This window comes from Natator depressus, chromosome 10, assembly GCF_965152275.1.
Source record: "Natator depressus isolate rNatDep1 chromosome 10, rNatDep2.hap1, whole genome shotgun sequence".
Classification (NCBI taxonomy): domain Eukaryota; kingdom Metazoa; phylum Chordata; order Testudines; family Cheloniidae; genus Natator; species Natator depressus.
In genome coordinates this window covers 13,404,706-13,430,323 of record NC_134243.1, presented here as the reverse complement: position 1 = coordinate 13,430,323, position 25,618 = coordinate 13,404,706, and the positions used below count along the sequence as shown (strand labels likewise).

General features: G+C 41.8%; 1 protein-coding gene across 1 annotated transcript; it reads left to right on the top strand.

The window, feature by feature from the left end:
- Positions 1-249: 249 nt before the first annotated feature.
- GET4 (guided entry of tail-anchored proteins factor 4) lies at positions 250-22,818 on the top strand. Its single transcript, XM_074964588.1, has 9 exons — positions 250-546; positions 11,507-11,585; positions 12,196-12,277; positions 13,294-13,443; positions 14,947-15,085; positions 17,228-17,368; positions 17,450-17,525; positions 17,915-17,987; positions 21,440-22,818. Exons 1-9 carry the CDS (start codon positions 380-382, stop codon positions 21,526-21,528), a joined length of 996 nt encoding a protein of 331 aa, XP_074820689.1. The 5' UTR covers positions 250-379; the 3' UTR covers positions 21,529-22,818.
- The last annotated feature ends 2,800 nt before the right edge of the window (positions 22,819-25,618 follow it).

The window sequence follows — 25,618 nt, the reverse complement described above, 5'->3', positions numbered from 1 at the left end:
TCCCTCCAGCTGGGACAGCTCAGCCCTGGCCTCACCAAAACCATCTTCCACTCCTACCTTCCCTCTCCCCCCGCATGCACCTTCCCTCCCCTCCTCCTCGCTCCCTTCAGCCCACGCTTTCCATCCCTCCCCTTCTCTGCGATTACCGCCTCTCCCCCATAGCCGCCTTCCTCCCTCCCCCGCCCATCGCCGAGTCACGTGGTGTGGCGTCGCCACCGCGAAGCTACGCTGCGGGCACTGGCCCGCCCAGGCTGCCGTCGTGCTTGGTGGGCGGGGCTGACGGAAGCCGGCCCGGGTAGAGAGCAGCTAGGGCCTGCGTGTAGCAAGGCAGCTGCGGGGCCGGGCCCGTGTCTCTCTCCGCCCGCCCCTCTCCGCATCAATGGCGGCGGCGATGATGGCGGCGGCGGAGCAGGAAGCCTCGAAGGGCGGCGGCGGCGGCGGGCGGAACCGGGGTGGGGTGCAGCGGGTGGAGGGGAAGCTCCGCGCCAGCGTGGAGAAGGGCGAATACTACGAGGCGCACCAGATGTACCGGACCCTCTTCTTCAGGTACAGCCCGGCCCGGCAACCCTCCCCTCGGCTCGTTCCAGAGCCTTCCGACCGCACACTACCGTGCTGCCCGCGCGCCCCGCCCAGGCTGTTGGACGCGCGGCCTGCCCGTCTCTCCTACTCGCCAGCTGATTGGGCGAGAGCGGGGAGGTGCTCACCGTGAGGGGTAGCGTGAAGTGCATAGGGGAGGCGGAATTGAGGGGAAGGGGATTGCGGGAGGGGTGAGAATAATTCCCTCGACCCGCCGCCCTAGTTCGTCCTTCCCCCTCGGGAGGTGGGGGGTGGGCTGGAGTCTGGCTGGGGGGAGAGGGGGTAATGACGGGCGGCTGGAGTCTGGCTGGCGCGGGGTGGGGAGGGGCTCTTGGCTGGCGGGGGAGGTTTGAGCATTGGCCTGGTAAACCCAGGGTGGTGAGTTCAATTCTTGAAGGAGCCATTTAGGGATCTGGGGCAAAAATTGGGGATTGGCCCTGGTTTGAGCAGGGGGTTGGACTAGATGATCTCCTGAGGCCCCTTCCAACCCTGATATTCTATGAACCAGGGCTGGAGTCTGGCTTGCGGGGGAGGGGGCAATGAAGGGGGGTGTTATAGTGCCCCGAGACTCCCTGGGCAGCAAGTCTGGAGACTGGCCCCCCATCTCTAACCTACTCTGGGTTGGGGCCACCCATTGATTGGTGGGGTCTTGTAGTTAATGATCATGGGCTACCCTCCTCCCCGAAGTGATTGGCCTGGGAGGTGAGGCAGCTCCTGGCCTAGCTCTTCACCACCACTCAGCTGTGGCGTGATGGGTGCTTGACCTCTTGTGGAAGGTCCACACAGACCTGTAAATCATGGGCCCCTCGCCTCCCATATGTAAATAGTCCCATTATTCAACTTCTCTTCTTTTTGTACTCTACTGCTTTGCTAGGCCTATGTCATCACACACATCTAGAAAGTCCCACATGATCTCAACAACAATTAGGCCCAAAAGCGGATGCAGCTTGGTTTTTCATTCTCTCTTCCTTTTCTGGCTGTTTGGTACTACTCATAGACTTGCCTTGGAACAAGCAGGATTGGAGAAAAAGATTCCTTACTCATTTCTTCTTAACCCTGTTGTGCCAATTTGCTCCAGCATCTTGGCATCCTAAGGCCAGTCCTGTTGGTAGGGGTCTCCTCTCTAACCAACAGAAAGAGAGGTAATGATCAAGGTAGTGTTGCACCTTTTTCTATTGAGATGCATAAATGGGTTAGTTACATTGTACCCCATCCACCTTCTTAGCTGCTTTCATTCCTTTTTAGGGATGTTTAAACTTAAACAAAAGGATGAGGTCACATTTTAAGATGGATCAAAGAATGTGAGTTCATGAGGGGCGGTTTCTTGTCAGTTATTTAAAGGCTAAATATATTAAAACAAGCTGCTGAAGGACTCAATTAACATTTGCTAAAGGACTTTGAGATCCCCAGATGGAAGATAGAATAGTAGTACAGTGTGTTAATATTATTAGTGTGATTGAATTAGTAGTTCTGCAGTAAACCTCATGATGGGTAAAAGTTAGCATTTGGTGGTAACTTAGGTATATTCCTAGCACCTGTAAACTCTTCTTTTACTCTGAATTTTTTTCCTTTTAATTGTCATTCATATGTAAAAGTACACTGCAAATTTCTTCAAACCTGTCATAAAATTACAATTTGAATTTAAAAAACAAAACAAACATTGATCAATATTTTAATTAAAATACACAATGAAATCCCCCATTTTAAGAGTAAAATGAATCCGCAGTGAGGGTCTCTCTCCAAATGGGTGGCTTGGCAGGTTGGCTTTTAATCGCAGATCAGATGTAATTCTTGTTTTTGGATGTCCTGATTCTAGTGTCATTGACAGATTATCAAGCAGAACTTGATTTGAAGACTCTTCAAAAAAAACATTGATTTCTCACCATGTTTAGTCAATTTGGAAATTTTTTTAAAAAGGCAGGTATTACAGCACAACTCTACATTTTGTGCCTTGTCTATTAATGAGTAATGTAACAGGTCTGCTTCATGATACAGTATTTGTACTGTGGTATTACTGCTTTGAGTACATGGCTGCTGTAATCTTGAATTGTCATCTACTGTGTAAGACTTTATTATTAAGCACTCTTTTTTGCATTTAATATTAGTCTGAGTGACTAAATAGTACTCAAATGTTTAAGGGTAACAATACATCTCCAAATACTTCTGTTGACACCATTTATGTCAGCAGAAGTCTATCTTTAATTTTGTTGCAGAAAAGTTTAGATTGTGACATTGTTTTTCTTTCTTACACAACTTGTAACAAGCACTCTTTTCTTTCATAGTAATTTAAAGTGCAGTAACTTGCATCCTGGCTCGAACCCATTGAATTAATTTAACATGGGTAGATCAGGCATAACACAAGAACAAGGAGGCATTCAGTGAAATAAAAAGTGGTAAATTCAAAAATAATAAAAAGGAAATACTTTTTCATAATAAGTCATAATTAAAGAGGACCTTGCCACAGGAAGTCATTGAGGCCAAGAATTTATCAATATTCAGAAAGGGGTACCACTTAGGAATAACAAGAATATCTAGAGCTGTTATAGTTAGTGCTAATAAATTTTGGAAGAGATACTAAACTTTATGGTTTAAACCATTCCCTGATAGAGATTAGGATGAGACCTAATTAGGGTGGACAAATTATCCATTTCTCCCTGCTTCAGGGTTTTTACACCTCCCTCTGAAGCATCTGATACTTGCCACTGTTGAAGACAGGATAGATGGAGCTCGGGTCTAATCCAGTGTGGCAATTCTTATGTTCCTATGAATGTACATACTTGGGTCTCATTATTAATGTACAGGTTTCAGAGTAGCAGCCGTGTTAGTCTGTATTCGCAAAAAGAAAAGGAGTACTTGTGGCACCTTAGAGACTAACCAATTTATTTGAGCATGAGGTTTTGTGAGCTACAGCTCACTTCATCGGATGCATTATTAATGTAGGTACTGACTGGTTCAAATGCGTCTAGGTTTCTGACTCTTGAAATTTCAAGTCAGACTTCCAGGTTTAACTTCAAGGTGATAGTCAAATTGGCTTACATTTTATTAGTTCTCATGGACACTTTGTTTAATCTAAATGAGACCTTGATGGTTTACTCACAGAAATGTTTCCATCCATGTCTACATTTCCCTGCTCCCACTCCACTGTAATCTATAACAATGGGGAATCTTATAAAAGATAAGGAACAAGAAGCATTATCAATTTAATTCATTAATTGACATGCCAGGTACAGTGCTACTTAGTTTCCTGTGTTGCTTTCTTAATAACTACAGTCGTGATCTGGAGAGTGACTATACAGTATCATGAAGTGAGAAATTCTATTTTTGAAAGATTTGAAGGCTTAATTTGTCTTTAGCTTTTGTAATGTGCTCATTTCACATCTGAATAAACCTGCACATAGAATTCCACTATGTAACTGTGCAAATACGCACCACTTATATTTTGATAAGCGTAATGCAGTACATTAGTTATGTCAACACAACTATTTTTTAAACAATTTTCATTTTAAAAAGGTATTATTTTGTTTGTCCTATCTTCAAAAGAAGGAATTTAACTGAGCTTTTGGCAGGCACAGGATCCCTAATACCTTCCATTTATAGTTATATGCTTTAATGATAATTAAAATAGACTTGTAAGATGCTGCTTTAAATAAATAAAATTGCTACAAGCTTAAGTGGTTATATTTTCCACACCTAGTCATAGGTGTCTTCCTGATTTTTTTGGTATTTTACTCCCCAGGCAGTGACCTTGAAAGGCAATGCTTTGGGGGCAGTGGAATAGGAAGCAAGGAACTGAGAAAGAATCATGTATTGTTGAACTGTCAGTATTAATGGGTCTCTAGAGTTCACTTAGCAGGAAGGTGGTGTTACAGTGCAGTTTGCTTGTAGGAGGAGGAACAGAGATACTCCTATTGGAAACAGGTATTTTTGTCCTGTCTGGTCAGAGGGAACATTGTTACAGTAGGTTTAACAATAGCAATCTGGAGGGATAGCTCAGTGGTTTGAGCATTGGCCTGCTAAAGCCAGGGTTGTGAGTTCAATCCTTGAGGGGGCCATTTAGGGATCTGGGACAAAAATGGGAGATTGGTTCTGCTTTGAGCAGGGGTTGGACTAGATGACCTCCTGGGGTCCCTTCCAACCCTAATATTCCATGATTCTATGATATAAAAACAGTAAACAGCCATTATTCAAAATATGAATAGCCAGGATTACAAAATCCTTACTTACATACCTATTCACCCATTCAGGAAACCAATCTCTGCTATACGGTAGAGTCCACAAAAAGTCTCTTTAGCAGCAGTCAGATGAAGGTAATCTTTTAGTAAAAAAAAAAAAAACAAAACAAAAACAACACATAAACAAACCAAGGACCAAAATAATGTGGAAGGCATAGTATGATCAAATAAAAATGAAATCACTGGAGCATACAGTATATTAAAATTCTGGGAGTATTGACATTTAAGCAGGGTCAGCCTCAGAAATTTAGCTGAGAGCGCAAAAAAAATCTTAGCTCAAAAAGATACAATCTCTGATCTCTTATTTATCTGTCTGGCTGCAAGATTAGTGGGAATCCAGGAAGGTCAACTTTGGCCTTGTCTACACTGGACAAGTTTCTGCACAGTAAAGCAGCTTTCTGCGGTGTAACACCTGATGTGTACACACTGCCAAGCTACTTAGTGCGCAGGAACAGTGCTGTAAAAAAAAACAAAAACAAAACATCCCAACAAGAGGCATACAGCTTTCTGCGCCAAGGCTACAGCGCCGCGGTCCCAATGTAGACACTCTGGTCAATTACAGTGATTGGCCTCCGGGAGGTGTCCCACAATGCGTGTTTTTGCCACTCTGGTCATCGGTTTGAACTCCACTGCCCTGCCCTCAGGTGACCAACCATGAGCCCCGCCCCTTAAATTCCTTTGGAATTTTGAAAGTCCCCTTCCTGTTTGCTCAGTTATGCATGCAGTGGTCTCAGCACATCTTTCTGGGTGACCATGCCTGCTCCACGCACCAGGCGATCCCCCACCTGGAGCAATGCCGAGCTGCTGGACCTCAGCAGCATTTGGGGAGAGGAGGCTGTCCACTCCCAGCTGCGCTCCAGCCGTAGGAGTTATGAAACCTATAGACAGATTTCACAATGCATGACAAAAAGGGGCTATGACCGGGACACACTGCAGTGCAGGGTCAAAGTGAAAGAGGTGCGGAACGCCTATCACAAGGCGCAGGAGGCAAACTGCTGCTCCGGTGCTGTGACCACAAGCTGCCGGCTCTACAAAGAGCTGGATGCAATACTCGGTGGCAACCCCACCTCCCCTGCGAAGGCCACTGTGGATACTTCGGTGGCTCGCATGTCTGTCGAGAGTGGACCGAGCCAGGAGGAGGAAATCTTGGACAAGGATGTGGAGGGGGACCCAGAGGCAGAGGACAACTCAGAGGTCAGAGATGCATGCAGCTAGGAGCTCTTCTCTACCCTGGAGGAGGCTAGCCAGTCACAGCTGTCAGAGCTTGGCGAAGATCAAACAGGAGAGGTCGTCTCTGGTAAGTGGCTTTGATTTTGGGAACCGCTGAAGCGAGTTGGTGGGGTTAGGAGGGTTGCAGAAAGTGGGCTTGTGTCTGTATGATGCGCATACCACCACATGCCTATTCTGAGCGGCGGAACATGGTGTGGATTGACTCCCTCACTTCGCAGGAATCTGCCTCAGAGATCTCCACAAAACTCTCATGGAGATACTGGGCAATCTGCTGCTACAGGTTCTTTGGCAGAGCTGCTTTGTTTGTTGCCCCATTAAGGGTAACTTTCCTGCACCCCTCTGCTGTCACTGCAGGGGGAGGGGCGGCGGTAGCATTGCTGCACACAGGTGAGCCACATAAGGGTCAGGGTGGAAGCCGCAGTCATGGAGAAGACCCTCCCTTGATTCCCTGCTCACTGTCAGCCGCAAGATATCTTCCATAATAAACGCAGCCTGGGGAAAATGTGGGGACAGTAATGATTTTATAAGGCCTGCCCCCCCCCAGTGCTGCCTCTCCCCCAAAAGCCACATGTCGAATGTCCAGTCCTGGAACACTGATTTCCCCTGCCATTACTCACCATTTTGGGGGTCTTGTGACTCATGTGTGCTTGCCTGGAGTCAACCTGTTAGTGACAGGTATGTGAATAGTGGCTGTGTTTTAAATCACTGAATCAGTGGTCTGTATGTTGCAAACAATACTGCTTCTGTAAAATGTTGTATTTTGGCTTCAAAGATATGACCTTGGGAGCCCAGCCTCCCATCTGAAAGGCTGCACAGAATTAGGAAGAGGCCACAAAGAACTAAAGAGGACTTTCTGCGTGATGTCATGATGCACTCCGCGGCTGAAAAACAAGAATCGAAGGAGTGGCAGGATAGCGAGAAGAGGGAATGAAAGGAGAATGTGGTGTGCCAGAACAAAGCCACAGAGCGGCTCTTAAACGTTATGGAACACCAAGCGGACACGCTCCAGGCGCTACTAGCACTACAAACCAAGCAGCTCTGCGCCCGCCCTCCCCTGCAGCCGCTGTCACAAAACTTTCCCATGTGCCCCCCAGACACCACCAACACACTCTTATCAACCTCCTGGCTCCAGTCTGTACCCACTGCATTCCACGCCAGCCCCGTAATAGTCCAGCCCTGAGGACTTCCAGTACCTGCTGCACTTAACACCTGTCCCTCTGCAGTTTAGCCCTGCTGACGTACGGTACCCGCTGCATTGTACTCCAAAGGAGAAGGTTGCATATGATACCTGGATATACACAGATCTTTAACCGTCTTGGGACCCTCCCTTCCCTCATCCCCCACAGTGTTGATGTTTTCCTTGTTTGTCTCTCTCCTCCGGTGGTTGTTTTTTAATAAAATAATTGTTTTGGATTGAAAGCCATCGTTATTCCCTTCATTGAAAGCAAAACAGAGCCCTGCAAAGCAACAGGCAATTTTCTTAAACCTTTATAGTGCATCGTCTGCACCCATCACATCCTAGCATTACAAGCAGTCTGCTCCTGAGCATAGCAACAACGATTAGTGGATTTCAGCTTCAAATTGCTGCCTCAAGACATTGCTGATCCTTATGGCCCTGTGCTGCGCTCCTCTAACAGCCCTGGTCTCTGACTGTTCAAATTCAGCCTCCAGGTGCTGAGCCTCAGTGGTCCAGCTTTCATCTTTCCCTTCACCAGTATTATGGAGCGTACAGCACATGGCTATAAGCGTAGGAATATTGTCATTGTCCAGGTCCAGCCTCCAATCTAGGCAGTGCCAGCAGGCCTTTAAGCGGCCAAAAGCGCAGTCAACAGTCATTCAGCACTTGCTCAGCCTGTTGTTGAACTGCTCCTTGCTGCTGTCAAGGTTCCCTGTGTATGGCTTCATAAGCCACAGCATTAAGGGGTAGGCAGGGTCTCCCAGGATCACTAGAGGCATTTCAACTTCCCCTTCCGTGATCTTCTGGTCTGGGAAGAAAGTCCCTGCTTGCAGCTTCCTGAACAGGCCAGCGTTCTGAAAGATGCATGCGTCATGCACCTTTCCGGACCAGCCTGCATTAATGTTCGTGAAATGCCCACGATGCTCCACAAGCACCTGGAGAACCATAGAGAAATACCCCTTGTGATTGATGTACATGGTGGCTAGGTGGTGTGTTACCAGAATTGGAATATGCATGCCATCTGTCGCCCCTCCTCAGTCAGCGAAGCCCATTTGTGCAAAGCCATCCACAATGTCAAGCACGTTACCCAGAGTCATGGTCTTTAGGAGCAGGATGCGATTAATGGTCCTGAACACTGCTGCCAACACGCGTCCAACCGTCGACTTTCCCACTCTGAACTGGTTGATGACTGATCGGTAGCAGTCTTGAGTAGCTAACTTCCCGAGTGCAATTGCCACGTGCTTCTCCAATGACAGGGCAGCTCTCGTGCTTGTGTCCTTACACCGCAGGGCTGGGGCGAGCTCATCACTCAGTCCCATGAATGTGGCTTTCCTCATCCAAAGTTCTGCAGCTGCTGCTCGTCATCCCAGACGTACATGACAGTGTGATCCCACCACTCAGTGCTTGTTCCCTGAGCCCAAAAGTGGCGTTCCACTGTGGTCAGCACCTCTGTGAATGCCGCAAGCAATCTCGTGTCGTAGCTACTATGCGCGGCGAGATCAATGTCACACTCCCCTTGCCTTTGTAGTTTAAGGAACAACTCCACTGCCACTTGTGACGTGTTAGTGAGAGCGAGCAGCATATTGGTCAATAGTGTGGGATCCATTCCTGCAGCCTGAAGAGGCAGAGCGTGCAGTATGCAAACCATTGAAAGCTGGCACCAAATGCAGACAGAAGCACAGGGATTGCTGGGATGCGAAGCAATGCATCACGGGGCATTGGGACAGGACCCAGGATGCCCTGCGACCCCCTCTGCCTTCCCACAGCTCTTAGCAGCAGAAGAGGAAGAGCTGCTCTGTGGGATAGCTGTCCAGAGTGCACTGCTCTGAATACTGCTGCAAGTGCCACAGGCGTGAACATGCTATTGTGCAGGCAGCTGACAGTGTGAACACACAACAGCAGTTTGCCTTCAGCGCTCTCTGAGCAGCACTGTAACTGCCGGCGATATAACTCTGCCGCTGTAGACATACCCTTAGAAAAGGTAATCTTGTCTCAAATGTTCTTTTGAGCACCCAAGACTACTTAAACCAATGGCTAATATCCTTCAGGGGTGATTTCACAGTTGACAAGTATTCTAATCTAGAATGAAGCAAAACAGGTTTGTGAATTACAAGACCACAAAAATAATTCCTCATTTCTCTAAGATCCTTTTATCACATGTAGGAGATAATTCTAAATTAAAAATGCAGTAAGACTATCCAAAACCTTTAGCTTTAGAAAGTGGTGGATGTTGTCCAGGAGATTGTAATGACAGCAGTGTGGTGGTAATCACATCGTCTTATGATGGCAATTTTGGAATGAAGGGTGGTGGTAGTTTTTGACTCACTTTGAGTTTTTAATATTCATTTTTAAATGAAGCTAGAAGCTGAATTGTTGAGCAGTTGGGTTTTGAAATGTGAAGTTTCTAAGGCTACGTCTACACTTGCAGATGTAGAGCACTGGGAGTTAAACCAGCCCTTGGAGACAGCAGCAGGGAAAGTGCTGCTGTGTTCACACTGTGCTCCTTGTGACTGGAGCATGTCCACTTTAGCAGCTCTTGCAGCACCACAGAGAGCAGTGCATTGTGGTAGCTATCCCAGTGTGCAAGTGGCTGCAGTGTGGTTTGGAAAGGGTTTGCAATGCCTAATGGGGCAGGCACAGCGTCACATGATGCAGGATTCCCAATCCCATTGTTCCATGAGCATCCTACTAGATTGCTAGCTGCTTTTCAAATGAGGGGATGGGGAGTGTGACAGGGAGTGTGTTGTGTGTCCATGGGGGGAGAGACAGTGTGTTTTGGGGGGCAGTGTGTGTCAGCATGCTATTTTGTAAGTTCAGATAACAGTTGGGGAAGGGGGAAACCCGACATCAGCCCCTCTCTTTCAAACACATGCCTCTGCAGCAGGAGCATTCCACCGTAATGGTTTGCTTTGTGTCCCAGAGCAGAAAAGCGTGGGTGTTGTCAGAAACTGAGCTTTGAAAGGGGATAGCTGCATGCCCGCAGCCAAGTTCAAAACAATGACCAGAGTGGCCACTTGACTTCAAGGTATTATGGGACACTTCTGGAGGCCAATCACCGTGCAGTAATGCAAACACATCGTCCACACTGACGCCACGGCGTTTCAGCCGAGGGCGCAGAAAGCTCTATTCTTCTCGTGGAGGTGGATTACCAGGAGCACTCCAGCTGCGGGGTCTAGGCGCTCTAAGTGCCTTGCCAGTGTGGACACCTCAGGAGTTAGGGCTCCCAGGTCTGATTTAATGCACTCCAACTTGCAAGTGTAGACAAGATCTAAGACTGTATTTGCTGTCTTTGTAAATAGGTGAAAGCGACTGCTCAGATTCTTTGAAATATTGCCTGGTAACTTTCTGATTGCTGTCACCTTTGTAGATACTATCAAAGCTTCACTAATTTGGCTCTACTAAGGATGATTGCACTTCCCCGTGTCCTCTTGTGTAGTAGCCAAAAGTAGTAATTGGGGAGACTAGAAGAGAGTGAGGAGAGACTGGGAAAGAGTTGAGTGGAGATGTCTCAGAAGCTGGGAATGAGTGACAGGGGATGGATCACTTGATGATTACCTGTTCTGTTCATTCCCTCTGGGGCATCTGGCACTGGCCACTGTTGGAAGACCGGATACTGGGCTAGATGAACCTTTGATCTGACCCAGTAGGGCCATTCTTAGGTCTGTGATATGCAAGCTTGTCTTGTAATGGCTCAACTGTATGTTACAGTGCTGGATAGCATTTATACTGAAAGCACTTTAAACTTCCATATATTAATTGATGTAATAAGACATGCTGGAGACATTCATTTATTATTCATGTAATAAGAATAAATGTCTTGTGCATCATACCAGACTTTTGGGTGCTGTCCCACTGTTCCAAGAGAGTAAGAATATTAAGTTTTTTATATTTAAAAATTTTGTTAGGGCAAAAGTGATAATGTGATGTTCCAAAGTTCCATTATAATTCCTTGTTTTCATATGCTTCTAACTGTTGACCAGTTCTCTCTTTGGGACTAACTTTTGGGGGAGGACCAGGAAAGGGAAATTATTATTTTTTTAATATTTATAATAAGGTCCATTCATATACTATATGCTTTGTGCACAACCAGCTTTATTGTAGTTTTCACTTGTCTATACATTGATTTTTCCAATACAGATATGCATCTTTGAAAATAAATCTTTGTGTCACCTTGTGCTTCAAGTAATATTAAATTACTTCCAAATTCAAGTGATTTTGAGTATATGCAAACCTGTCGCTTAATGATACTTTGTCTGAAGAATTTTTTGCTTTGCTTTGTTTCTATTTGCAGGTATATGTCCCAAGGCAAACACGTAGAAGCAAGAGAACTGATGTATTCAGGGGCACTGTTGTTCTTCAGTCACAGCCAAGTAAGAAATCTTTTTTTTTTTTTCCAAATTGTTTGAGGGTTAAATGGTGACTCATTAGTGCTAAAAGTTTTGGGCTAATAAGCAGTCTAGGGCTTGTCTACACTCAGACAATCAGAAAAGACAAATCAACTAAGATCATGAAGCAATACACAGGTTAAAGCACATTAAGCCCTTCTGTGGTGTTGCTTAGTTCACTCAATCCTTCTTCAAGGATTTGGTTAATTCATCTTAACTTTCCTGAATGTCCCCATGCAGACAAGTCTTTTATTGTGGGAAGTTGCTATGTAGTCTTTTCCCAGTGCACGAGTCCTGTGTCTTTTCAGTGTAGAGATGAATTGCATCACTTGTAGAGATTTTGACATTCATATGTGTCCACACTGCATTTGCAACCTAAGCCAGTTGTGCTGTATTTTCATGCAGGTTTTTGGTTTACTTTATTAAATTACTACTACTTTTTGTGAGGGTGGGACAGGGTTAATTGTCCCTTTTCCATCTGAAAATTTGTCTGCTTTTCACAAAATGCTTTAAGCATTTTCTTGATCTTTTTCTAGCAACTAATGATAGCTTCAGCACTAACCATACATTTCTTGTTTTTGTGCACATTTTGTAGCAAAACAGTGCTGCTGATCTGTCCATGCTGGTTTTAGAGTCCTTAGAGAAATCGGACGCAAAAGTAACAGATGAACTACTAGGTGAGATTATCTCATTGTGTTTAGTTTGACAGAATTTCAAGTGTATTTGCACTTCAGAGAAATTTGTGTTATCAGAAATGTAACGTTTTCCTAAACCTTCAATTCCTTTCATTGTGCCGTGAGTTGTGGGCTCCTGTTTTGCTAAGGGGTTAATTTAGTTCCAGAAGTGACACACAAACAAAACTGCTGGAAAAATAATGGATTCTCACTAATTGATGTGGCTCTCAGCATACGGACATACTTTGAGCAAACATCACTATGTTTTGTAGGTGGAGCATGATTTTTGGCATTGTCCTCTCCCCAGCACAGGAGCGACAAGTATTGTCTGCACAGTAATTGACCTCTCCGCCGCTTTGATGGACAGCGGCTTCCTATCCAGTCAGTGTGGTGATGTGTGCATTGCCCGCGGGTCGGCCATTTTGTCAAAGAAACTTTGCTTGTCGGACTGTCTGATTCGGTAAGCGTGCAGTTCATAAAGCCCTTCTTGTGAGCTGCCCAGCTGGAAATCATATGAAGAGTCCCTTCCACATCAACTCCTGTTCTAGGGGCCTGCGGACCAACTGGAGAATGGGATAGGGAATGCACTTGGTTTCCATAGATTCAGTCTGGCATTTCACTCCACGGTCCTCCGACAGCCCTGCTCCTAATTACAGGCTTCCATCCCTGATACTTCTTATGACTGGTGTGCATCTTCCTAACTGAAGCCTTGTCTCCTCACTGGAACTCCCTGACTGCAAAGGAACATCTATCCTAAGCCATGGGACATGGGAAGCTGTTCCTACCTAGTGCCAGTTACTAGGCAGGGTATGGTTTCTGGCACTGCAGCGGAGAGGTCAATTGGATGTTACTGATTTACAGAGCTAAGATTGACTGTTACACATGGAAGTACATTGTTCAGTCACTCATTTAAGAAGAACACGTAATCTTTCAAGATGTTTTTACAAAGGTTTACTGATAACAGGAGAAACTTTGCTACGTTTCTGGTAATGTTAATTGCATATTTGTATTGCTTCTAGAAAACTTGGCTAAAGTGTTTAGTTTGATGGATCCAAATTCTCCTGAAAGAGTAGCTTTTGTGTCCAGAGCACTGAAATGGTCCAGTGGTGGATCAGGGAAACTTGGTCATCCGAAACTACATCAGTTATTAGCCATCACGTTGTGGAAAGGTAGGAACAATTGATTTTGATCATTTTTGTAACACTGATATTTCTAACATCTTTTAAAATAATTATATAAATAACTAATTTTCTTAAGGGTGGGAAAAAAATGAAAATATCACTTTGTAAAGATTGGGTTTGTTCTTTTCTTATTGTATAAGTTAAAATTTTGCTTGACAAACCTATTGCAGAGCAGAGCACAGAGTGAGGCTTCCACCTAGTGCTCTAGTAAACCCAGACTAGTCGCAATAGAGTTTAAGACACCACCAATTAGAAGTTATTTCAGTGTCTGCTATTTAAAAGGGGAAAAAAGCAATTTCAGAATTTATTGTGGTTTCATTATGCGTGAAATCAAATGTAAAATATGATCAAACAGAGAGGTGCATAAAACTCTTATTTCAATCATAGATGATGAATGAATTTAAGGTGTGTTATATATACAGTACATACGAACGTTAGTTTGAGAATAATTGAACAAAAAGTCACTTTCTCTGATGTCCCATAGGTCTCTACCAACACCAGTATACTAAGTGAACTTTCTAAGCAAACGAAATCAGACCCGCTCTTCTGCAGCTCTGAAGTTCGGTTGTTAGTCAAAAATAGTAAACTTTACCCCTTGGTCAAAAGTTCAGACTGCCTTTGTTTGATGTGCCGTACTATTTCTCAGTGGCGTAATTGTGTGAGTTGTTTGTTGGCATTTGATGGGTATTGCTGTTGTCAGCTGCCGAGTGAGAATATTTCTGAAGTATTAGTGTTGGTTTCTCAATGAGGCTTCAGCAGGAGTGTGGATATGATGGGCAAAGGAAACAGCATGTACTTAAAATTGAGTGTCCTCAGACTAGAGCAGATGACTTGCTATCCGTCCACAGATGAAAGTTTGTTTGTTCTCTTAGGTCATATCTTTTGAGACTTTAATTTGAAAAAGGCTGGATTATTAAAACGGGACTCTTGGGTTCAAAATATAATTAATATCATGACTATGATATATCATGGCCATTGGCTAGAATACAGCTTTTCCTGAAATGAAGTTCTGGTAAATCTTTTTATTTTCTATTAACTTTTGCTACGGTATAGAAATAACTTAAGTTTGATAGTGGGAGTGGGTCAGACTAAAATTAGGCAAAACCTCTTCTCCACACAATTCAAGGTAAGGGCATTTGAGTTTAAGGTGAAACGTCTTGCCCCTCATCTCACTACTGGTGGTAATACATTTAATATGCTGATGGTCAAGATTGTAATTTGGTGTATTTGAGGAGTAAGACCAATTTAGACAGGAGAAGCGATGTCTGAATACAAACAGTTTTTAAATATTACTGATTCAAAATATATTTAAAATGTATTTGCAAAGACAAATGGCCATTTCCTTGTATTTGTTTTGTATATACCCATGTTTACATAACAGCCCACATGACACATCTGTTTGGAAAAGGAACAAACCTACCAAATGTTTTTGAATTAAGCATAATAAACTGAGTTCTTAACAACTGTTTTCTTTTTGTCTGTCTTCTGTAGAGCAAAACTATTGTGAATCTCGGTATCACTTCTTGCACTCCATGGATGGCGAAGGATGTGCTAATATGCTAGTAGAATATTCATCATCCAGGGGATATCGCAGTGAGGTGGACATGTTTGTAGCTCAGGCAGTCTTACAGTAGGTGTTCAACATTTATTTGTAATAAAAGTGTTTGCTGGGCAAAATGTTGGCTTAAACTGTTTGCATTCTGGAGTCTGGCCTCAAGTGAAGTAGGGTAATTGTGAGTGAAATATATCTTTTTGCAAAAGAAATTGTAAAAGTGAATAAAGTTTTAGTCTTTTGTATAGTTAATGAGATGGAAAAACTTTTGTATTTTGATTCAAAGATTATATGTGACCCATTCCCATAATGTGTATATATATGTGTGTGTAAAAACAAACAAAAAAAAAACCCAACACCCCAACAAAAATTGACAGTGAAGATGTGAAATCACACTAACTATTGGGAGAACTAAACTAATCCATCTGAATCGAAGAGTAGCATCCTCATCATTAAAGTAAAAGGTCTCCTTTTAAGAGGATATATTAGTGCCCTTATGTTAAAAATGAATTTGTAATCATTTGTAAGATCCCTTTCTTCTCTTCATAATACCCCCAATGTTGAAATATGTCCTTGTCATTATTATTCATGTGATGGTAGTGCCCAGAGGCCCAGATCATTGTATTGCAAACACAAGAGGCTGATGTGGTCCCTGCCTGGGAGCTAAGAATCTAAGCCATCTAAGAATTACTCCTTTTGTTCCATCAAGCACGTTCAATGACAGTGTAGGGTACTTCGATGAGTTGAGTTATTGCCAGTTTCCTAAGCTCATTAAAGTATTTGTTTTATAGGGGGAAGGAATACATATAATTATGCAGCTTTACAAACTGGATATGTCAAATACTGTGATTTACTAGCCTGGACTGTGTCAATTTTAACTCCGTTTTAACTAACACGCTCTGAAGATGAACAGTTCCCAGGCTGCCTGCCTAACTGCCAGCAAAAATGGCTTCTCTTTCATCTGTCACCTCTAATTTTTTTATTATAATAAGCCTCTTATATGGCAGGTTGGACAGGTTGCTTTTGTCATGCTGAAACATTTCTCAAACCTAGTCTTTCTGCTTTTAGTGAAACATTCTCCAGCCTGTAAACTGGAGCAGTTCCTTATGGGTTTCCAGTACAGGCAGGGCAATTACATATGTTGAAAAGCATTTATAAAGGTATATTGTGCCAAGCAGTATTTATGCAACTAAATCTTTTACTGACCTAGATGTGTAGCTAGAATAAATCTTACAACATATGTGGAGTTATCACAAGCTATAATCCTATGCAAAATCGATGTTGTAACTTCTTGGTCAGTAGTGAACAATAATAATGAAATAATAATAAAAAAACCTCACCATGTCTAATGGTTCAGGTACAGAGGCTAATACAGAACTGAAAATGAAAACGCTCATTACAGCCTTCTCAATACTTGCTAATATTTGCCACCTGAGCAGAAAGTTGCCAGTATGTGTGTGGGTCTTTCGAAGACTATGACTAGAAATAACTTGGCATTACTCAAGAATCGGATGATCTTGGTCATCAATCAGTTCATTAACTAGTGACAAATTCTGTTTGAGAATCTGACTGTATTTACTTAAGATAGGACTTGCAGACATTTAGACTCAATATGGACAGAATTTGTTTGAGGTACTAGTACTGAATCACTACCAAGAGTAGAAGAGAAGTTTTATTTGTCATTCAAGATTAACAGATGTACACCAAAAGAGGGGTGTGATTATTTTGGATATCAGGAAGAATGAGGTATGCGCTGAAATTAAAATGTATTTCCACGGGATAAACTTTTGGCCACAGTAAGGACAGCTCCAGTTAACTTGAATTATGCATAAAAAGTAGCATCCATTATAGTTTTTAATTGTGCTTCTGACAGAGGTTGAATAAAGTTGGATAGAATCATGTCTTCCTTTAGATTAACTTTCTCATTAACTATTACTATCTAAAATAATAGTATGACTCTTATTAATTTGCAAATGCTTCTGGTGTTCTTTAAAGTCGTTTAACAATTTTCTCCGTGGCTGATTTTAAGCAGTTGCTAGAGCTCTTCATTTTCAGTTAATAGAGCTTCTGTTGTTAACTCCTCTATTGAGCCTGATGTAGCTTATTTAAGTTAGTTATTGTAGATCAGACTGAACATTAGACTTTTTTTTCTTAGTTTAAAAGAAATTCTTGGGAGCTCCCAAATACCATTTTTAACATCTATTTTACTGCTTCTTTCAGATTTCTCTGCTTAAAAAATAAGACGAGTGCATCAGTGGTTTTTACGACATATACACAGAAACATCCTTCAATAGAAAAGGGGCCTCCATTTGTACAACCGTTGCTAAATTTCATCTGGTTTCTGTTGCTGGCTGTCGACGGGTATGACTTATTACTTTGTTTTTAATTAACTTTTTTCATTTTGTGCTAAAATTACATTTTGTGCTTTTGTTTCCTTTCTAGAGGAAAACTAACAGTATTTACAGTATTGTGTGAACAGTATCAACCTTCACTGAAAAGAGATCCTATGTATAATGAGGTGAGTTGTCAGTAGTTAGTTGTAACACAGTCCAGTAGAATTGATTAAATAGTGCCTTTTCAACATAACATACACACGTGCTATATTGTGAAGCCTAATAAAATGCAACGGATGACTTTTTATCAGGGTTTTATCAAATGGGATTGATACTCTGCAAAGTGTTTGTCAGTGGAACAATATGAGGTTTAGAAAATTGCCTTTTGAGAATGCAGTTACGGTAATTTATTAATGTAAAGCACATTGTCTTGATTATTTTTTTCAAAAACATTTGTTTCCTCTGCAAATTGGAAAGAGAAGTTGTGTTGCTAGAAAATTATAGGGTTTGACTTTTCTTATCTTAGATACTTTGACATGTATAAACAATTAACATCTGTTTTGTGTCATTTCAGTACCTAGATAGAATAGGACAGCTCTTCTTTGGAGTTCCACCCAAGCAGACATCATCCTACGGAGGATTACTAGGTAATTTATAACAATGAAATATCTGTGGATACAACGTCAAATCTTTTTGGAAATAGTACCAGTCTACGGACTATTACGCATTGTATTTGGCCTAATTTATTAAATTTTAATTTATGTACAGTGTCTTTGACACAAATAAACATAGATAAAATTAGTCACCAATATAAAATGAATCCATTATACTTGTAACGGATATAAAGTTTGTAAAATCCTCACTTCGGGTTAAAAAAGGGAAGAAATGGTATAATATCCCTATAAATATTAAATTTTAAGATTAAATAGTAAATTGAAAAGTAAACCCTCTTGCTAAAATTTATGCATTGGCTTAACTTGAAGCATGTGAGTATTCCCATTAATTTCAATGGGAATATTCATTTCTTAAAGTTGAGTACATCTGGAAGTATTTGTAGAACTGGGACCTTAGAGAGAAGTCTAATATTTTTCAAAGTAAGTAGTGTTTGTGTAGAAAATGTTTTGTTTATGCATGAGGAATCAATATTGATACAGTTTTTTCTACAAAAGTCTTATTGGAAGAAGAAATCAAAACATCAGTTACTAAGTACTGTTCACGTTTTTGTTTGTGTTTTTTAAATCCGAACGGAACAAATTGAACCACAATATATTAAAAAAAACCATTGACTACAATATTTTCCCATAAAGAAATAAGCTCTTCCTCAGAAACTTCTTTGGCTTATAATAAATACCCGTTAATTCCTTTATCTGGTTCCCAAAGTTTAGTAGAAAATATAACTATTGTAGTTGATCCAGTATGTAAACAGGTTTCAAAGTAACAGCCGTGTTAGTCTGTATTCACAAAAAGAAAAGGAGGACTTGTGGCACCTTAGAGACTAACCAATTTATTTGAGCATAAGCTTTCGTGAGCTACATGAAAAGCTTATGCTCAAATAAATTGGTTAGTCTCTAAGGTGCCACAAGTACTCCTTTTCTTTTTATGTAAACAGGCTTTCAGAAGTTTGAGTCTGTGAGAGTGAGATGGAGGACATGCGAATGCTATGTTATAAACTACAGTTTTGTTTCCCAAGATTCATTCCTGTATTTAAGGCAGATGTTACAGTGTATATCTGTTCTGCCTTTAGTGCTTCCAGCAACTTTTCCAGGGTTAACGGAGGCAACTTCAGTAAAACCTGGAATCTAAAAAGCATGTCAATAATCAATCAATCTGATATATATCTAAAAACTTTTAATTTCTCAGATGTGTCTTTTTAGGGCCTGGTCACTAAAGTGCTGATTGTCCTCAAATCCCACTGAAGTTAAAATTGTCCGTATTTTACTCCTGACAGAATTCTGCACCCATGCGGGGGTGCAGAATTCATGTGGCCTGCATATTTCTGTGCACCCCTGCGCAGAAAAGAAATCTGTGGGGGAACACATCTCTTCCCAGGCAGTGCTTCTGTTCCAGCGTGCCTGGAGCAGCTTCAGAGATGCAAATCACTGTGGGGAGGAGGGGACTTGCTTGCCGACAGGGGAGATGTTGATCATTGTCAGGGGATGGGGCTGGCCACCAAGCGAGAGAGACTCTGTCCCTCTCTCTTGATACTACCGCTCGAGGGGGATGGAGGAGGGTAGGTCTTTTTGGTATGCAGGAGGAAGGCTCCGTCCCTGAGGCAGAAGTGTAGCAGCCTGCCTGCCTAGTAAAATGTAACTTCTTGAGAACTGAAAAAATAATTAAATATTAGTATCATGTTACTGAAAATGGTTTGTTTTTATGTTAAAGAAAATAGCTTTTGTAAAAAACCCCACATTTTGTTAATTGATCTTCTCTGAGGCAGAAATGTAGCAACCTGTCTGCATAGTAACATTATTAATTATTCTACTGTTAGTTAACTGTTCCATTCTCAGTCAGTTCCTCCAGGAACATAAAAACCTGTAAAAAATTATAAGGCCCCTACATTGCCAGAGTGATGTAAAGACAGTAAGGGAATCAGCTAGGAAGATCTATACGTTTTCTCACTTTTTTCCTGTGCCAAAGTGGCACAATGGGGTTAGATTTTTACTTACCCATTTAAAAAAAGAAGACTTTTGAGGGCAAATAAAACTTTTACCAAGCAGTCAATAAAATGTCAGGACAATCAGAACCAAGCCCCTTTCCAAAGTACCCAGCTAGATCCAGGACAATGATGAGTAAAACTGTATGACTTCCATGTGTGAAAGTCTGAGCAGTTTAAAATGACATTCTGCTTTTTTTTTTTCTTCTTCCTGTTTGGTGTTCTGTAATGTAATTTAAATGAAAAATCCAGGATTATAACTGGAATGCAGGGTATTAGTTACCAAGTATTTCTAACTCAACTTTCATGTGTTTAGGAAATGCTGAATAGTTATTGTGACTTTCTTCTGTATTGCAGTTAAATAACTTACCAAAACAATTAAAACTGGTGCGATTATATTGCATTACTTTGACAAATAAAATCGGCAGAATTTTTAATTTTAATTTAATCCCCCCGGGAGTAATATTTAATCAATGTTTCAGTTGGAAAAAGTAGCTTCCAAAATTAATGTAAATAACTTCACTGCTTCTGTGGTTTTTAACTTAAAATATATTGATTTGTTTTGTTTGTAAACGGAGCCTCAGATGCCCAGTCTTTTTACAGAACATTTGGCTTCAGCTACAGCTCTCTAGTTTTCTAGTCCAGTCTAGCTCAGAAGTTAAAGTGCTCTAGCTCGCTTTGGCATGCAGGTTTTGAGATGATCACTGTGGTCTCATGTAATCACTTTTTATTGATGATAAAATGTTTTTCACATGGTGTTTTTAGAAATTGGCCTTGTTTTTAAAGAATTATTAATTCTGAAGTAAAACTTTCCATATATCTGTAAGTATCTGAATAACTTAAAGCAGAGGTGGCCAACCTGTGGCCCTTCAGAAGTTAATTTGCGGCACCTTGTGTAGGCACTGACACCGGGGCTGGAGCTACAGGCGCCAACTTTCCAGTGTGCCGGGGGTGCTCACTGCTCAACCCCTGGCTCTGCCACAGACCCTGCCCCCACTTCACCCCTTCCCAACCCCTCTCCTAAGCCTGCCATGTCCTTGCTCCCACACCCCTGCCTGAGCCTACTGCACACTACAAAACAGCTGATTGGGACATGCGGGGAGAGAGGGGGAGGCACTGATCAGCGGGGCTGCCAGTGGGCAGGAGGTGCTGGGAGCAGGGTCGGGGGCTGCTCACCTATTACTGTAGTTCTTTGGCAACGTACATTGGTAAATTCTGGCTCCTTCTCAGGCTCAGGTTGGCCACCCCTGACTTAAAGGGACATAAGAAACACTGATTGGGCCTGCAATGTACCCTACTGTGAAACTCCTGTAGTTTGAGGAATACCTTTTAACTTCTCTATTTAGATTTTTAATTATCCACTCCATTACAGTAACAAACTTCAAAATAAATTTATTCCACCAGTTTTCCAAAATTAAAATTTAACTATCCTGTATTTAATTATAGGAAATCTTTTAAACAGTCTGATGGGAGCTGGGGAAGATGATGATGCAGAAGATGGTCAAGAAGATAGCAGTCCTATTGAACTTGATTGAATTTTTTTTCATTAGGAGCTGCATGAATTTGGCAATTTGATAATTCAAAAGACAATTTCAGAATTTGGATCCTGCAATTGTTTCTCAACAACTAAAAGGGCTCCTCTGTTCTGTTAAAGAAGGTTGCTGAAATGTTTTATGATTGGTCTATATTATTTATGTAAAAAGAAATAGCCAATAGAACTGATTGGAATGATTGTTATCAGACTTCCAGTATGCTGGTTGATGGCTTTGATTAAGATATATAGTCTTCTGCAGTTTCAAATGCAGTATTCCCTTTTTCACAATAACACAAAATAAAGCATAAACATTTGTTTGGTGCTTTACATTTTTAAACCAGTTTTGTTTTAGTATATTATGAAAAATGCTTGACCTTTGCTGTCACAAAGGAATGTCTTGAAAGGCAGGGTAAATAGTTGTATAGCTTATCTATAAACCCAGTGCCAAAAGTATTTCAAGACAACCCAGAGAGGGTGTAATTAAAGGTGCACAGTCAAGAAACTTCAAAACCACACACGCATCCCTGAAATTCATTCCTGTCACAGCAATTAGTATAATTTACACAGAATTGTTCTGGATGGTGCATCTAAAATCAGTCTCCAAATTACACCATTCTTATACAGATGTTCCTTTAAAGTAGTTGCTCACCTCTCCTCTGATAAGAATGGATCATTTGAATGTAGATGATTGGCTGCTAATTAGACCAGACTTTCTTAGCCTTGTTGTTTTATACATAGATATTCAGCAGCTAAAAAACCTCCTCCAACACACACTTTTTTCTTTTAGAATGGAGTCTTTTAGGTTTAGGTCTGTAATAGTGCGTAAAGGTGACAGTTTGAGGTTTTGTTTTAGTAACCAAACAAAACCACTACATTTGTTTGCTATAAGCAGCACGTGGAAAAAATCTTTGCAACACAGTTCTATTTACAGAAAAGGGATACTGCAAAACTATCAGTTCTTTAAGATACAATATTTATTTTTATTGGGTGGTTGATTCATTTAACACTTTATGTAAAAAAAAAAAATAACCACAAACTGCATTAGGCATAATAATTCTCGTCTCCTTTCAATGCAGTGCACCACGTGATAGCTGTATGATTAAAAGATGAAATCGGGGAAACACTTTATTTTTTCACATCTAAAATAAAAGGCTTAGATTAATACACAGTGATCATGCATGGGGGGAATAATACATTTTTATTTACTGTAAAAAAAAAAAAAAAAAAAAAAGAATTTAAAGGAGGACTTTGTGTTAATTGTTGAGTATTAAATAAATACTTTATACTGGGATCTGCTGCATTGTTGCTTTTTGCCAGTTTCACAATTGGAGGTCTCATATTTTTAAGGCATTTTCCCCTGACATAACCATTGATTATGCAGTTCTCATCTTAGGCTATGGATAACTTCTGCAGTTCTGACTTGCTTCATACTTCCAGAAGTTAATAGCTGTTCATTAAAACTAGTTCTGGGATGGTTGCTACAAGTACAGACTGACAGAGTTCCTCAAACTGTGTCAGGCAATCAATAGGAAGTTTGTATATTCATGCTTTCCAGCAGTCGAGCTCTGCTTCTCAAACCGTTTTCCGCCTCCTACCTTGATTAGAGTTGGTGCAATAAAAAGCAACCCTGTCTGAAGCCCACCCTAAACCCCTCTTTTGCAGACAGTGCACCACGTCTTGGCGGTGGAGCTACTCAACATATCCTTAACAATCCAGAGTTCTGGATAATATAGCTTGGGTAACTTTACCAAAAATAGAGGGTGTGGATCTGCACTCTGACACACAAGCTTAGTAGTGACCCCAGTAGTATTAATGCGGAATAACTTCCCAGTGTATGGAATGCGGGACAATTGGACGTCTTCTTAAGTCACTTTGGCACTTGTGAAAATCACACCCAAATGATTGTGGGATTCTTAATGCTGGGATGTTACATGCAGATCAATTATATTTAAAGCAAGTGCCTAGTTTAAGTGAATTCATTGCCAACTGCAGAGGGAATAACTGTTGGAGCTCTTTCAAATACGGTATAACCGGGATCCCCAGCTTCCTGAGAAACAAATTTGAAAGGCTCTGAGCCTGCAAAGAGATTCGTGGAGGTGGGCTTCTGCAGCACCCAACTGAAGTTAATGGGCCTCTATGCATTATTTTTGTAGGATTGATTGGTGCTTTAATGAATAATTTTTATGGCCCCCGTGTACTATAAATGACTAAATTATATAGCAACACTCCTTGTGCAGCAGAGCTGCACTAATGTTAAGTGGTTATGAAATCATTTTGAATTGTGACAGGAATACCACTCCTACAGGGCTTAGGAGGGGCGTCTTTTTGGACTCTGTAGCCCTCTGGGAAGAGGGGGTTGGAGGAAGAGTGATTTGCAGGGAAAGGAGGCACATGGAGCAACATGAGGAGCAAAAAAAAATCTAACACTTCTGAGAGAAATCAACTACCACTTGGTATTCCATTCAAGGCTCCAGTTCTATGGGGTTTAGGTGCTCAGCTGGGCACCCACCATCTCCCATTGCTCCACAGCCAAGACAGTGCTTTGGCCCTTTCTGGCCACTGCCTCTGAGATGATGTCATAGAGCAGGGTCTTTTCCCGTTTGCTCTTCTGAATTGCAAAGCTCATTTTTCTGCCTCCTGCTTTGCCCATTCCAGGCTACCAGTGCAGGACAGGTACAAGAAACCCAGAGATCTTTCTCTGGCTTTTGCTTTGCAGTGCTTTACCCCTGTCTAGACGTGTTCTCATTCCCTGTGCTGTTTCACTGGGTGGAATAGATGCATCCAGCTACTTGGGGCTGTTGGAGTGAACAATTTAGGTAATGACAGAATTTGAAATAAACTAGTGTACATCAGCTACAATCACCATTTAGGAGCAGTGCACAATTGTACACGAGACGCTCTCAAAACTTTAGTTTTTGTCTAAAGGGCAAGGGTATTATAAACCAGCAGCACCCACTCCGTATAAAGATTAAATCTAGCTTTACAGTGTAAACCTACTTCCAAAGAACCCAACCCACCCATACCTAGCTTTTCCCCAAAAGAAAGTGCCTCCCCCCCTCCCCCCCCTGTAATTCACATGGCTCATTTCTTCCCAAAGTAGACTTCTAAGGTTTTGTGGGTGTTTTTGGTTGTGGGGGGTGGAGTTATGATTTACTAATGTCTCTGTTGTTGATGTCTTGAAAGTGTTCCTAATGATTTGTCTCGCCATGTCTCCGAATAGCTTGAGCTGTATTTTCTGGGCTTACTGTGGAGAAATATACTTAGTATTGGGGGGTGGAATATGGGAGTTGTTTGGTGTGAGTGTGGGGAGGGTGGGTTTGCAATGGGAAGTTACAGAGCACAGGGTGCATCTACACTTCGAGCTGAAAATGTAAAGTCCAGCTCAAGGAGACATATCCATGCGAGCTCTGATTGAGCTAGTGTGCTAAAAATAGTGTAGTTGTGGCAGTGGGAGGGGCTAGCCACCCTGAGAACAATCCCATCCAAGCCACTAGGTGCATACTCCGAACATCTACCCCCTCATGTGGGCACTATATTTTACAAACTTTTTATTAAGGCACAGTTACAATAAAATATTAACATACTATATTGTATAGTACTCATTCAGGATCAGGTTAATATTCCAAGAACCTGGATAAACATTCTGGGCTTGCTGAGTAGGGAGCCAGCCTCCTCTGCTAAAAAGGGTGACCAAATTTCTAAAGACTTCTCTTTTTGGTGCTTCTCTTGTGAACATACTTGGTGTGAAAGCTTTTCCATTACAAGGACGGTCCATATTTTACCATACCACACTTCCAGAGAAGTCACATTTTTCCAAAATGTGCAGTGTAAAGTCTTGTAGCTAACCATATAAAAAAAAATCAGTTTGGCCTGTTTAAAATGTAGATCCATTACTGGAGCTTTAAGTAAGAAGGTCAGGGGATCTCTAGGAAGTTGTCACGTTGTCAGAAGATAAATCTCTCTCTAATAATTTCCTTCCCATTCTGGTTAATTCCCAGACACAACCATCACATGTGCAGGTGCGTCTGTACTCTAGCATGTAGCTGGATCAGCGCTAGCATGGGTATATCTCTCCTCGAGTTGAAAGGTAT

Excerpts from the sequence above, each read along its gene's own strand:
- GET4 (XM_074964588.1), top strand. The coding sequence starts at position 380 with ATGGCGGCGGCGATGATGGCGGCGGCGGAGCAGGAAGCCTCGAAGGGC. Across the intron at positions 15,086-17,227 it reads GTAGCTCAGGCAGTCTTACA|ATTTCTCTGCTTAAAAAATA; the intron begins GTAGGTGTTCAA and ends TGCTTCTTTCAG. Across the intron at positions 17,369-17,449 it reads CTGTTGCTGGCTGTCGACGG|AGGAAAACTAACAGTATTTA; the intron begins GTATGACTTATT and ends TTTCCTTTCTAG.